General features: G+C 40.3%; 1 protein-coding gene across 1 annotated transcript in view; it reads left to right on the top strand.

Moving 5' to 3' along the window:
* Positions 1-13,694, top strand: part of prpf8 (pre-mRNA processing factor 8) — a 147,858-nt gene that overhangs the window by 91,294 nt on the left and 42,870 nt on the right. The window contains exons 29-33 of the mRNA XM_084328371.1: positions 1,100-1,229; positions 1,711-1,857; positions 6,749-6,909; positions 7,255-7,446; positions 11,579-11,816. Coding sequence (XP_084184497.1) covers positions 1,100-1,229; positions 1,711-1,857; positions 6,749-6,909; positions 7,255-7,446; positions 11,579-11,816 — 868 coding nt within the window. The remainder of the gene's footprint in view (positions 1-1,099; positions 1,230-1,710; positions 1,858-6,748; positions 6,910-7,254; positions 7,447-11,578; positions 11,817-13,694) is intronic.

A 13,694-nucleotide genomic window follows, 5' to 3' on the forward strand; every position in this document is an offset into this window, starting at 1 on the left:
TAAAAAAAAATACATGATTTTCAGTTTGAGAAATGGTCACACTTATCCAAATATGCTATTTTTATGGAAAAGTGTGCAGCTGCAACAGATGGCACTTTAGTGATAATTTTCTGTAATTTTATTTAAAGAAATATGCTATTTGATTTACTACTACAAGCAGTGTAATGTCAACAGTACTAAGCCATTTAGACCTGAAACACCTGTTAATAATGCATTATATAGCCTGCATATACACACAAATGTGTTTCCCGGTTTCTATTCTATATTCTATATAATATTTCAAATGGCATTGGTCCGGATGGGAGAATTCAGTACTGTATCTACAAAACCTTCTGTTTAATCATCTTCCCTTTATTAATTTCCTTAGATGTTTTTGTACACGTGATCTCAAGAAGGTACTGAACGGGCTCAGTGGCAGTTTTTCATGTCTGGTCATTTTTAACATGGTGTTATTCATTGTCAAAGATGCAAAGAAAAATCATAATTCATATTCCCCTTTGTTTCATCACAATTTAAGCAAGCCTAGTAATAGACACAATATTTCTGACACTGGGAATACATTCACTGAGGTCCATAGATGTCCCTAGATACCAAGAACATGCAAATTGACCTTGTAGAAGTGGAGCAATATTCCATTTAATTACCGGTAGGTATGTATTTTAGGCAGATTTTAATTGTAATTTTAGGCTTGCTTAAATTGTGATGAAACAAAGGAGAATATGAATTATGATTTTTCTTTGCATCTTCTGTCGCTGTATAACGTATCCCAAATCGCAGGCTTTGCGATTTGCTAAAATGCGACTGTCGTAAGACCAAAATACACAGCAGTTTTAGTTATTTTACATGACTATTTTCATTTTGTTACCCGCCACGTGGCGGACAGACCTCTGTGTCACTCGCCAAACCTAAAATATGCCCGGGTGGCGGGCTCTAAGTTCGGGCCCTGACTGCATGTAAACAAACTACAATATAAACTATTATCCAGAACACTGCATGTAAACAAACCACAATATGAACTATTATCCAGAACACCGTGTTCATGTAAACATGTCAATAGATTGTCAGTGCTATAACCCAATATGACTTGCTTGACCCCCAGGGAGAAGGCCAGCGGTTTTGAGGAGTCCATGAAATGGAAGAAGCTGACCAATGCCCAGAGGTCCGGTCTCAACCAGATCCCCAACCGTCGCTTCACCTTATGGTGGTCTCCCACCATCAACAGAGCCAACGTTAGTACCACCTTGTGAATATCTCCTCTCACATAGTGTGATCTTGTCCTGTAACTTGCGTTTTTGGCACTCATTGTTTTTGGCTAAGGGACTTTAAAAATGTATCGATGCATGTATGATTGTGGAAATCGCAATTACATTGATTTGCAAAAGTGATTATTGGTATTAATCTAAATGAATTAGTAGTAGTAGTTTATTCAGTCATCATCTCACACAATACAATATACATAATATACACCATCATTTAACAATATTTGATTTTACAGTTAAATGATTTTACAGTGACAATTAAGATGAATGCCTGTTTAATTGAGTTATAAACAAATTGCTGTAAACTATTGGATTATTTATTATTATTATCCATATTATAGATGTTCTACTGTTATGCTTATCCTAAGTCGGAGAGTCTGCCAAGCACCTAAAATGTAAACTGTGAGCATGGAAAAGACACCCAGCGTTTGTTGCCCTCTTTCCTCCGTAGGTATACGTGGGTTTCCAGGTGCAGCTGGACCTTACCGGTATCTTCATGCATGGCAAGATCCCCACACTGAAGATCTCACTCATTCAGATCTTCAGGGCTCACTTGTGGCAGAAGATCCACGAGAGCATCGTCATGGATCTCTGTCAGGTTGAGCATACTTTTTATTCTCTCACTCTCACCGAACTGTGCTTATCTGCTGCTTAACACTTTGAGTGCCAACGACAAGATATCTTGTTTGTTCATGCCGACCGTTCAGTGCAAACGACGAGAGATCTCGATTTTTTTTAAATTAGCGATTTGAATTCATATTTCATCAATCTAGCCTCACGTTACCACTGCAAACTCTCTCTGAGCTCCATTGGGAAAATACCGCCCCCTATCATCCAGGGTTTCCGTTAGAAAAAATTGTTGCCGGTCTCCGTGACCGGCAAGATTTCAATCTACCGGACAAATGAGATTAATTCCGGTCATAGTTTATTGAGCTTTAAAACAATTGATAGGCAGGCTATATAAAGAATGTCATCCTCAAGGCATGTAGATTTATAATAGTATTACTTAAAACTAGGCTACTTTTGCGTATACAGTCATTAATATATTCCAAATAAAATAAGTCCCTCGATACTCCGTGCTGCTGCTGACTTGAAATAAAATAGACCGCGTATGTGGGCAGTCGGTCCGACACTAAACAGCAGTCTGTTATAATCACATTTTTATGAGCTAACGAATTCCGTTATATTGGACATTTGTATTAATTATATCAAGCGAAGAACTGAGAAAGCAGAGAGACGGCAACATTATCGTGGTTTGCGTGACGACTCTCTCCACCTCGCAACGACTTATTTGCAAAGAGTATGGCGCTGCAGAGCAGCTGATCCAGCTGTTATTGGCTCTTTTCTGGGAACCGCACAGCAGCGCCCCCCACCCAACATTGGCTGAAAATGGCTGAATTGGAGTACTGCTGGAATACTGCATTGGGCTGCTGGTGCTATGGCTCTGCAGCTTCACAAAAGTTCACACACCCAGCACTAAGCTCTTGGTGACAACGTCGTTGTCATTATTAGAAGCAACGAGGAAACAAATGTAATGATCGTTTCGTTCATCGCATAGGCTATTTAATTTTAGCCTATTTTAATACAATTCAAATAATCAAATTGTGCTTAGACTCAGGGAATTATTTTCACCGGACATTAAGACCGGAGAGATGAAATATGTCGGACTTCAACAGATTTTGCCGGTCAAATACCGGTAATTACCGGCTAACGGAAACGCTGCTATCATCTCCCTGTGGTACTGCACCCCTTTGGAATGGATTGAATGAAACGCATGGGGGGGGGGGGGGAATCCTGCTTCCTCATTTTACTTCTCAGGCAAGTCACCCGAGACGATCAGACTCATTCTGGAGCCTCAGAACAGCGTGGAATATATATTTACAGTACCCAGCTTTCTATCAATAAACGCGATCGATATTTGGAATGGCGATCCGGAATTGGAATAATCTTTTTGGAGAACATCTGATCCCCACCTGTCTGAAGAAGTCCACCATCATCCCTGTACCCAAAAAATCTACGCCCGCTTGCCTCAACGACTACCGCCCTGTAGCCCTCACCTCCATAGCCATGAAGTGCTTTGAGAAGCTAGTGAAGGGCTACATCTGTTCCTCCCTCCCCATCAACCTGGACCCTCTGCAATTTGCATATCGCCCCAACAGGTCCACCGAGGACGCCATAGCCCATGTGCTGCACACAGCAGCATCACACCTGGACAAGAGGCAGGGGAACTATGTGAGAATGCTGTTCATCGACTACAGCTCAGCATTCAATACCATAGTCTCCTCCAAACTCATAGCCAAGCTCAGGGACCTGGGCTTGAACTATGACCTCTGCCAGTGGGTCCTGGACTTCCTGACGGGCAGACCCCAGGTGGTAAGAGCAGGCAACTGCACCTCCTCATCCATCACGCTCAACATAGGGGCCCCCCAGGGCTGTGTTCTGAGCCCCCTCCTCTACTCCCTGTACACACATGACTGCGTGGCACAGCGGAACAACAACACAATCATCAAATTTGCTGATGACACAGTAGTGGTGGGCCTGATCTCTGCCAACGACGAGAGGGCCTACCTGGAAGAGGTAGAGAATCTGTCACAGTGGTGTCAGGAGAACTGCCTCTCCCTGAACGTCAGCAAAACAAAAGAGATGATTGTGGACTTCAGGAGGTCGGGGGTCAAGGACTACAGCCCCCTCAGCATCGACGGGGCACCGGTTGAGAGAGTGAACAGTTTCAAGTACCTCGGAGCCCACATATCCGAGGACTTGACATGGACCACACACATTGACAGTGTTGTGAAGAAGGCACGACAACGCCTCTACTTCCTCAGGCGCCTAAGGAAGTTCCAAGTCAGTCAGAAGATCCTTAGGAACTTCTACTCATGTACAATAGAGAGCATCCTGACTGGCAACATCACCTCCTGGTTTGGGAATAGCACTGCACAAGACCGTAGCAGACTACAAAGAGTGACACGTTCAGCCGAACGCACAATTGGAGGGGGGCTTCCCACCCTCCAGAACATTTACAACAAGCGGTGCAGGGGGAAGGCTAAGAGAATTATTAAGGACTCGAGCCACCCGAACAACTGCCTCTTTGAACTGCTGCGGTTAGGCAAGCGATACCGGAGTCTTAAGGCGAGCACAGAAAGACTCAGAAGAAGCTTCTATCCCCAGGCCATCAGGCTGCTAAACGAACAATAAACACTATGCAACAACCATCAAATGCACACAGCACACACACCCATACGCACACACTCACTTAAACCACACAAACACACTTTATATTTATTGATAAAGGATTTGCACTACAACTCGTACACCCACTGTAAATTGTACCTAAATTGCACCTCATCCCATTTCTGCCTTGCACTATATAGTATTGTATTAGTACACTGCACAGTATTGTATATTATATGGTAACTCAGTTACGTCTATTCTGCATCGAACATTGTACATATGTCTATACTGAACACTGTGACCAAATTTTTTTTTTTTACTTCTACTTTACATGCTATACTATGTTATTTTATTTCATACTTATCTTGTCTTGCACAGTCTCTGGAGTGTAACAGTAAGAAGCATTTTGTATAAAAGTATTCTGTACTTCTGTATGACAACTATTAAAGAAACTTGAACTTGAAACTTGAGGTAAGGAATCTATTTTACCAGTCTTAGGATAATCAGAGCTTTTTTCACAGAGAGATCAACGTGTGTGTGATGTGTGTGTGTGCTGATCAGGAAATGAGATAATCGATTTTTCAGCCCGCTTCTATAGCGTGCATAAGTACACATATACTATCGATAATCTAGCGTTTATTTGAAAACGATTCATAAATAGGCCGAAAAATGACAGTTTTTTGTGTATTCCAGAATATTCCAGTAAAGGGCGTTTATCACAGAATCTTTATATTTTCCTGAAACTTTCAAAAAACGAGTTTTTCAAAATGTTATCAAACGGAAATTAACAGATTTATAAAAAAAAAAAAGAGAAATCAACAATGTTGACTGCAAACAAGTCATTGATAAGCGATGGCCAGATTATACACATAGCCATAATTTAAGATGTAGTTTATGCATTCGCAAATATGAGAGCTCTATCATTGAAGTGGACACTGGCACGCAACGGGATTCTGGGGCACCCGAGCTCCGGCACAGAAAGTGTTAAAGGCCAACTTGCACGTTAAACCCTACTCTGCAATTATGGGTAGTTTACATCATTGGTATCTAATTTAATTATAAATTTTTTTCCATTTGACGCCGGAAATGCCACTCAGAAAGGGTTAAAAAGGTCCACGCACTAATAACATGCACAGAGCGAATCAAAAAGCTTATCAGACGCTAGCACGGCCGTGACGTCACTTCAGGCAACTTATGCCTTATGCCCGTCCGGGTCATAGTACTACTGGGTACTGGCTATATGGCTCCTGCTAACGTTAGCATTATGTCTACTGTCGTGAACCATTTTAAATCAGGCCATGCAAAAGAGTTTGGGGAACGAGTAAAATGTGCAGGTCCTCTTCTCAGACCTGTGGGGCAAAGCACTGCACACACATCATGCCGGCTAGCAAGCTACACGTCCTGGCATGTTGATACGATAGTAGCCCCTTTAGCCCCACTCGGTGCATCAGTCACGATAGCTATGAGCTAACTAACGTTACAAGCTCAAACACCTTATAACTACTACTATTGTCGTGTCCATAAGTTCCCTTGCAGAATACTTGTGAGGACAAAGGTATACAAAGAGGAGAGAACCATTTTAAATCGGGCATTGTTATGAGTTTCGAGAATTCTGGCTACCAAGCTAAGTTAAGCTACGTTAGCTAACTTAGCTAGCTACTAACGTTATATACACAATATGTACAACGACACAATGATTTACATTATTACAAATATGGTAACGTGGTTGTGGCTTTTACAAATAGTGGTTCGCTTTAGAGATGAATGGCTATGATCACGGAGCAATAGTGTTAGTGAAACAGATACATTTTCATTCATCACTCCTCGGCTAGTAGTAGCAAGGCTCTCTGCTTCCAAGTTCCTGCCACTAGCTGTGTGTGACTCTCAGAGCCCCTCGCTGCCCTGCACCTGACGTGACGTCAGCATTAAGATGACACACGCACGTTATTGATCCATGCATTAAAATATGCATGTGCGTGGAGCTTGTGGTTTGGTCGACAAAATGTTTGATAAAAACGCTAAAACTGGGTCAATTTCGATCATTCCCCCCCCCCCTCCATGAAAGTCAGCGTTGGCCTAGTCACATTGTTTATTGAACAAAAATACAACCTGCAAGTTGGCCTTTAAGGCACAGGCCTATATCGCCATTCTATTTATTGTAGCTTGCATTTAATTTCAATCACTGTCTCGATTGTTTCTCAGTGCTATCAAATTAAATCTGGGAACTCATAGGAAAAGAAAAAATAACCAAATTTCGCAAACATAATGTCTGCATTATTGTTGAATGTTTTGGTATAACCGTGTTTGTGTGTGTTCAGGTGTTTGACCAGGAGCTGGATGCCCTGGAGATCGAGACGGTACAGAAGGAGACGATCCATCCCAGAAAGTCGTACAAGATGAACTCCTCCTGCGCAGACATCCTCCTATTCGCCTCCTACAAGTGGAACGTCTCTCGGCCCTCACTGCTCGCTGACTCGAAGTACGTCGTCATCAACTGCTATTTACAGAGACTCTGTCGTCATCTGCAAACAGTTTGAGGTGTCCCTAATGAAATTCATATCGTTGCTAAATCTAATTCAGGGTCCATTCAGATCATTCATAATGTATTTTATTCAAAATTCTAATATTGAAATCGTTTTGGTGCATTTGTCCTTTCCAACCGATTGATGAATAATTAACATTTTGAATTGACTACCATGTGTTATGTAGTAGTTATGTAGCCATTATAAAAACATCTCCTTGTCATCCGTTCCTAGTTATGATGAATGCATGCATTGCTAACGGTTCTTTAGTTGTAATATGAAATATGGATCTTTGCTTACAGGGACGTGATGGACAGCACCACCACCCAGAAATACTGGATCGACATCCAGCTGCGCTGGGGCGACTACGACTCCCACGACATTGAGCGTTACGCCCGCGCCAAGTTCCTAGACTATACCACTGACAACATGAGCATATACCCCTCCCCCACGGGGGTTCTGATCGCCATTGACCTGGCCTACAACCTCCACAGGTTAGCACTATCTGTAGCATAGACCAGGGGTTGCATGGCTTTTTTGTACGACAACGAATTATCTAAAGTAGGGCTCAGGATATGGTCAGAAATATCACAATTTTCTTTATTCCACTTGGTGGAATAAATTTACTACCACAGGCAGAACAGCTTGACACTCAATCTTACGCTACAGGCTAAAAACACACTTGATATATCAATTAAAAAAAATTATGTTGTTCATGCTTGCTATGCACTCGAAGTGAAGCACTTAAGTTTGACACTGTTAGATGAATAATAGTTAACTAGTTATTCATACTGCATACCCACAGTTCTGACTAGTTAACTAGTTATTCATATTGGATACCCACAGCTCTGACTAGTTAACTAGTTCTTCATACTGCATACCCACAGATCTGACTAGTTAACTAGTTCTTCATACTGGATACCCATAGCTCTGACTAGTTAGTCACATGGGACCACACTGCTGTACAAGCCCTGAAACCTCCACATTGCACCCAAAGCAACCAAGTCTGTTTTCCTTCAAGTGTGATTAAGTGATTGTTATATATATACCGTATATATATTTTCTTTTTATAAATATAATGACCCCATTAATTTTGAATAATTTGTTATGTTAACTAAGGAGGAGCTGGGTATCCAGTATGAAGCACATAATTGATTGAGCCGAGAATAGGCCTGTCGCGATAAGCAATAAATCAATTTATCAAGCGATAATGAAAATGAATGCGATGATTTTGACGGGCGCGATTAATTGCTATTTGCGTGTTTGTTTTAATGAGGCGGGAACCAGAACCTCTTGTCAGTCATTCTAGTCTCCGTGTGGGGAGGCGGGGCCGCTGGCGTTACTACAGAGGTTGGCTGTGATGTGCTTGCATGCAGGCACGAGAGCAAAGCTCGCGTCACATCACAGCGTGGCAATATTCACGACATCCCTTGTGTATTATTGCCTTTATACAGCAGGTTGTACCGTCAGGAAAAAATATAGGATGAATACAGACAATTAGGGTCTTTTATATCAATTTCAGTGAACTTGGTCCTACCCCATTCGAAATGCGTTCCGCGGCCCATGCTACAGAGTACAGCACAAAAGCTCCTGTGAGCACCATGCGTATCTGCGAGCCACAATAAACAAACGCGAGCCACAGTCAGGGTGACCAGGTGTCCTGCGGTAACCGCAAAAAAATTAAAGTTCGAATGCATTTATTTCTGTAGTAGTCTATTCTGTATAGCCTATAGCATCTAGTCTAAATGTCTATCTTTAGAGGACGACATTGCAGCAGGAATATTGTTTGGGATTTGGCAAGCACGCATTCGTTATTGAAAGTGAAACACAGACAAATAGGCTATACTGAACACTGTTTATTGACACTTGCAAGAACACAGAACAAATGTGAAACTTGGAACTAAATGTGCATATAACAACAGAAACGGAGGCCATTACAAATGTATAAAGGCTTTGCACTGCAAAGTTCGTAAATACAAATAAATCCTAAAGTGCACATTCGTTGCGGCAATTTATTGAATAAAAGCCACTCGTTTAAAAAACAAAACGATAATGAAATAATACAAGGTCTAATAAATTAAATGAAAAGCCATTTTCGCATTTATTCTCAATTTTAGCCGCTCTCAATTTATTCTCTCAATTTTAGCCCATATAAATATGCACGCAGCCACTTATAGTTATTCTGAGACGATAATTAATCTGCATCTGGATAACCAAGGCACGGATTTTGTAAAAGTTAAGCTAAAAACGGCGACAATGCCACTTATTTCAAATACGTTCTTTGAGATGAAAATTCATACTGTAACTTTATTTTGTTAGTGTGGCAGCCCGTGCTTTGTTTTCAATCTGATGTGTGGCAGGAACGATTACAATAGATCAATCATCTGGGTAAGTATACTTGCCCTGATGCCTCAGTGTATGTGTAAAAAGGTCATGGTGCAAGATGAGGAGATATAATTATGCCCTCTCAGTTATATTTGCCCTATATATATTTTTATATGAAATGCTTCAGTTTAATTAAATATATATTTTTATGTTAATAATAATAATATTTACATTTATATATTTATAATTACATTTATAAATATATAAATGTAAAAATTATTATTATTATTAACGTAAAAAAATATATTTAATTAAACTGAAGCATTTCATATAAAAATGTAAATGGCTATAGGCTATTTAACTCACCAGAACGAACCCGTGGCTCGTGCCGTGCGCTCCTTCTCTGATGTCATCGCATTGGTGACTCGTGATGCTACCTCATATCGCAGATCTGATTGGTTAGGTAGTAATTTAGCATTTAGTAATTGAACAACAAGCGAACTAGAAATCTGGCCCACAGTAAACAAACACGAGTGGAGATTTGGAGAGGGGAAACAATGGAATTGGTTGCAAAGCCAAATTCTACAGCCGCAGCGTGGGGACCCTCTTCCCGACAGTCGACACTCACTGATGCGACAAAGTAAATATAAACGGGACAGCGCAAAATGGTGCGCGCTCACAGAGTGTAATTCGCTTCATCGCTAAAGACATGCAGCCATTTAACACTGTGGAAAAGTCGGCATTTCGACAAATGCTGCAATTGTTTGACAGCCAGTACGAACTTCCAGGGAGAACATACGTGTCACAAACGGCAATTCCACAACTCTACAACAGCGTGAAAGACGACATATTAAAGGAGGTCAGATATGTGGTCAAGCTCAAATATGACTCCCTATATGAGCTTGACCATTCACTACATCAGTGCTGACTGGACCCTTGCATTATAAAAATAAATAAAAATTGAGAACTTTTGGGAAATACATTTCTCAACCAAAATAAAATGTCTCTCAAAACCGCTATAATATCGCTTATCGCAATAATTTCTGGGACAATTAATTGCCCAGCAAAATGTGTTATCGTGACAGGCCTAGCCGAGAAAGGACTTGATTCTTCAACATCAAGTGGGACTAGGGATCCAAATTTCTGAACTTGCCCTTTAATTGACTAATCACACACACACACACACACACACACACACACACACACACACGGTGCTTAAATATTGGTTTAGTGGTTTTGGGAGACTGAAAAGAGCATTGGAGCTTTTTGTTTGAATCACTATTGGCACCAGAAAGGTGTCAGGAAAAGCAGTGTGCTTTACAACAACATGTCTGGCTTTTAGCAGCTACTTCTTTATGTCACCCAGTATTACGTATCCACATGTCAATTCTTCATATGTGGTTGCTAATTGATCTTCCACGGCCATGCAGTCTAGCTACTGCGAGTTGTCCGTTATGAGGTCAAACTTGTGCCAACACCTGACAGTTCTCACAGTAGTTGCAGGCTTCAACAAGAAGGAAGTCCAAAGTTCCTCATTTGAACTTTAGTCAGAAGGAAAGTCTGCCATGGCTTGTTTACACACAAAACGAACATACAACTACGGGTATAATGATTAAATCGAACAATTAAATTCCTGTTTAGTAAAGATTTGATCTTGTCATAAAATGTCAGGTTTTTACCTCAGTTCAAATAATTTCAAGACGTGTTGAAAGAGTAATCCAACACGGTTACTGAGCAAGGCACTTAACCCCCAACTGCTCCAGTGGAGTTGCTCAGTGGCCAACGGTGTCAGACTGTGGTTGTACTGGGCAGCTCCCAGGTGTGAATGGAACTGTGTGAATGTGAAGCAGGGCGTAGCTGAAAAAGAGCATCCGTGCTCAGCAAACCTACCCTGGGTGAATAAGATAAACAATTTATGAAAAGCAATTGAACCCTTGCACTGAAGAACCATATGTCTGTTTAAAAATAATTTGTACAGCCCATGTATGTGTAGTTGTGTTAATCTAAATCACATGGAATGTGCTATATCGCAAGAAACTACTCAACCTTGACTGAGTGAACACGAGACTAACTTACCATCTTTAGATAATAAAGTTTGAAAACATTGTTCCTCTGAGACCTTAAACAGACTTATATGGTTATTTGTCTGAGATACTCAATTAACAATGAATGTGCACATTGATTTTGAAAAATGTAGATTCATATTGAATGTTATTGCTCTGCATTGCTCTGGATTTCCACATTGATATGGATGCGTTCTTAGTTGTTCACCCCATGTGTTGATCTCCCCCTGTCCTTCAGTGCCTATGGTAACTGGTTCCCGGGTGGCAAGCCTCTGATCCAGCAGGCCATGGCCAAGATCATGAAGGCCAACCCTGCTCTGTACGTGCTGAGGGAGCGCATCCGCAAGGGTCTCCAGCTGTACTCCTCAGAGCCCACTGAGCCCTACCTGTCCTCGCAAAACTACGGGGAGCTCTTCTCCAACCAGATCATCTGGTTCGTCGACGACACCAATGTCTACCGAGTCACCATCCACAAGGTGAGGAGAGGTTTCACAGTACATCATACTCAGCAGGAATTCTATGAACAATCTTACCTGTGGCACTGGAACTAAACCATTTCTACATTATGTACTGCTGTATCTACTGTTGCTGTATCCACCACATTGTAGAGATTAGATCTGCTCCTATCTGCCTCCGCTTATTACCATAAGAAATTAAATAGTATTGTCCCACAGATGCATTTGTCAGTAATACAAGTCCTCCAACAACATACGTGTGTGTTTAATATATATATATTAGGGGTGGAACGGTACGCATTCAAACCGTACACCGTTTGATACGACTTCCACGGTTCGGCGCATGTGTGTATTGTTCGGTTATAATGTTAGCAGCAAGCTAGGCTAATGTTACGTTAGCCGCAAGCTAACTAGCATTAGCCGCGAGCTAACCGTGAAGTCACTTTGCTGTGTTCCATTAGTGGGGAAGGGGGGGTATATTGACGAGGCTTGACAACAGAGGTTCAAAGATAACTTCACATTTATTGGCTGTTGGTTTATTGTATATCATCAGGGCTTCTCCTTCCAACACAGTGTTACTGTTGACTATTTATTTCCTTGTGTGGCGTCACTTCAAATACAGCTACCAGGACACTCAAATTAGGGATGCTCCGATATTGGTATCGGTCGGCGATATCAGTAAAATAGCTGGATCGGGTATCGTAAAAAAAAAATCGGTTTTAAAAAAATATATACCGGTGTATATATATATTTTATAATAAATAAAATAAGAAATAACCATTCAGTACATTTATATCTATGTGTTAATTTGTTACATTTAGTTTCACTAAGTTAGGAAAGTAATGTTTTAAGTCAAGCCTGATCTTGCCTTGCACAAAAGAATTATCCCAGTCTCTTCCACACAGTGACAGTGAGGCATACAGTTTATTAATTGAATGAATGAAGTTTATTTTCTGTCTTTGTTTACAACAAATCAAAAACACACTTGTGATCCTTTACAATTCTTAAAAAATATATATATTTTAATAAAATAAAATAAAAATTGGACAATGGGTATCTGATCGGTATTGGCCGATACCCAAACCCAGGTATCTGTATCGGGACTGAAAGTCTGATCGGTGCATCCCTAACTGAAATAGCAAAAACGAGTCGAGTCGATTACTGTAGGTACCATGCAGTGAAACGCGGCATAAGAGAATACTTAATGTTTCATGCAATTAAAAAGTAAATATATATTTAGTACACATGATTTATTTATTTTAAATAACAGTGACTTTTCCTTTTTGATAAGAAAGTCTAGTGCTGGTTGAGCATATTCATACTTTATGTTGATAAAGCCACAAAATAGAAAAGGTTTAATTATTTTGTTTGTTTGCACTAAGTTAATACTTTGACAAATGTTGCCTATATTTTTCAGTCAGTTCGGTCTTTGTGTGCCAAACATTATTAAAGGTAAACCTTTTTTTTACCAAATAAATGAGAAGCATGTTTAAATCAGCAATGCCTTCCCTCTCTCTCCTAGCTCTAACCGTCACTGTCAAAATAATAGGGCTGTACCGAATGTAATTTTTTAACATTCGAAGCTCCGAGTGAAGTATTCAAACGAAGCTTCGAATGTCTATAAAAAAAATTACTTAAAAAAAAAGAAAGAAAATTATAATACTTTTTTCATCTGATTAAATGAGTATTTTTCTTATTAAATCAACTTTCTTTAATGAATATAACTCATCAGTTTCGTCAACATAAATAATCCAATATGGGCACGGTTGGTATGAAAGTGATGTTGACGTCTTATAGTATAATATTATAATAGTAGTGTAGCCTAATCTTTAACTGCAACTGTGAAGAAAACCCCCATTGGTTTAAACAGATTGAATATACAAAAAAATATATATATAT

This window comes from Notolepis coatsorum (genome assembly GCF_963971535.1).
Source record: "Notolepis coatsorum genome assembly, chromosome: 1".
NCBI classification, from domain to species: domain Eukaryota; kingdom Metazoa; phylum Chordata; class Actinopteri; order Aulopiformes; family Paralepididae; genus Notolepis; species Notolepis coatsorum.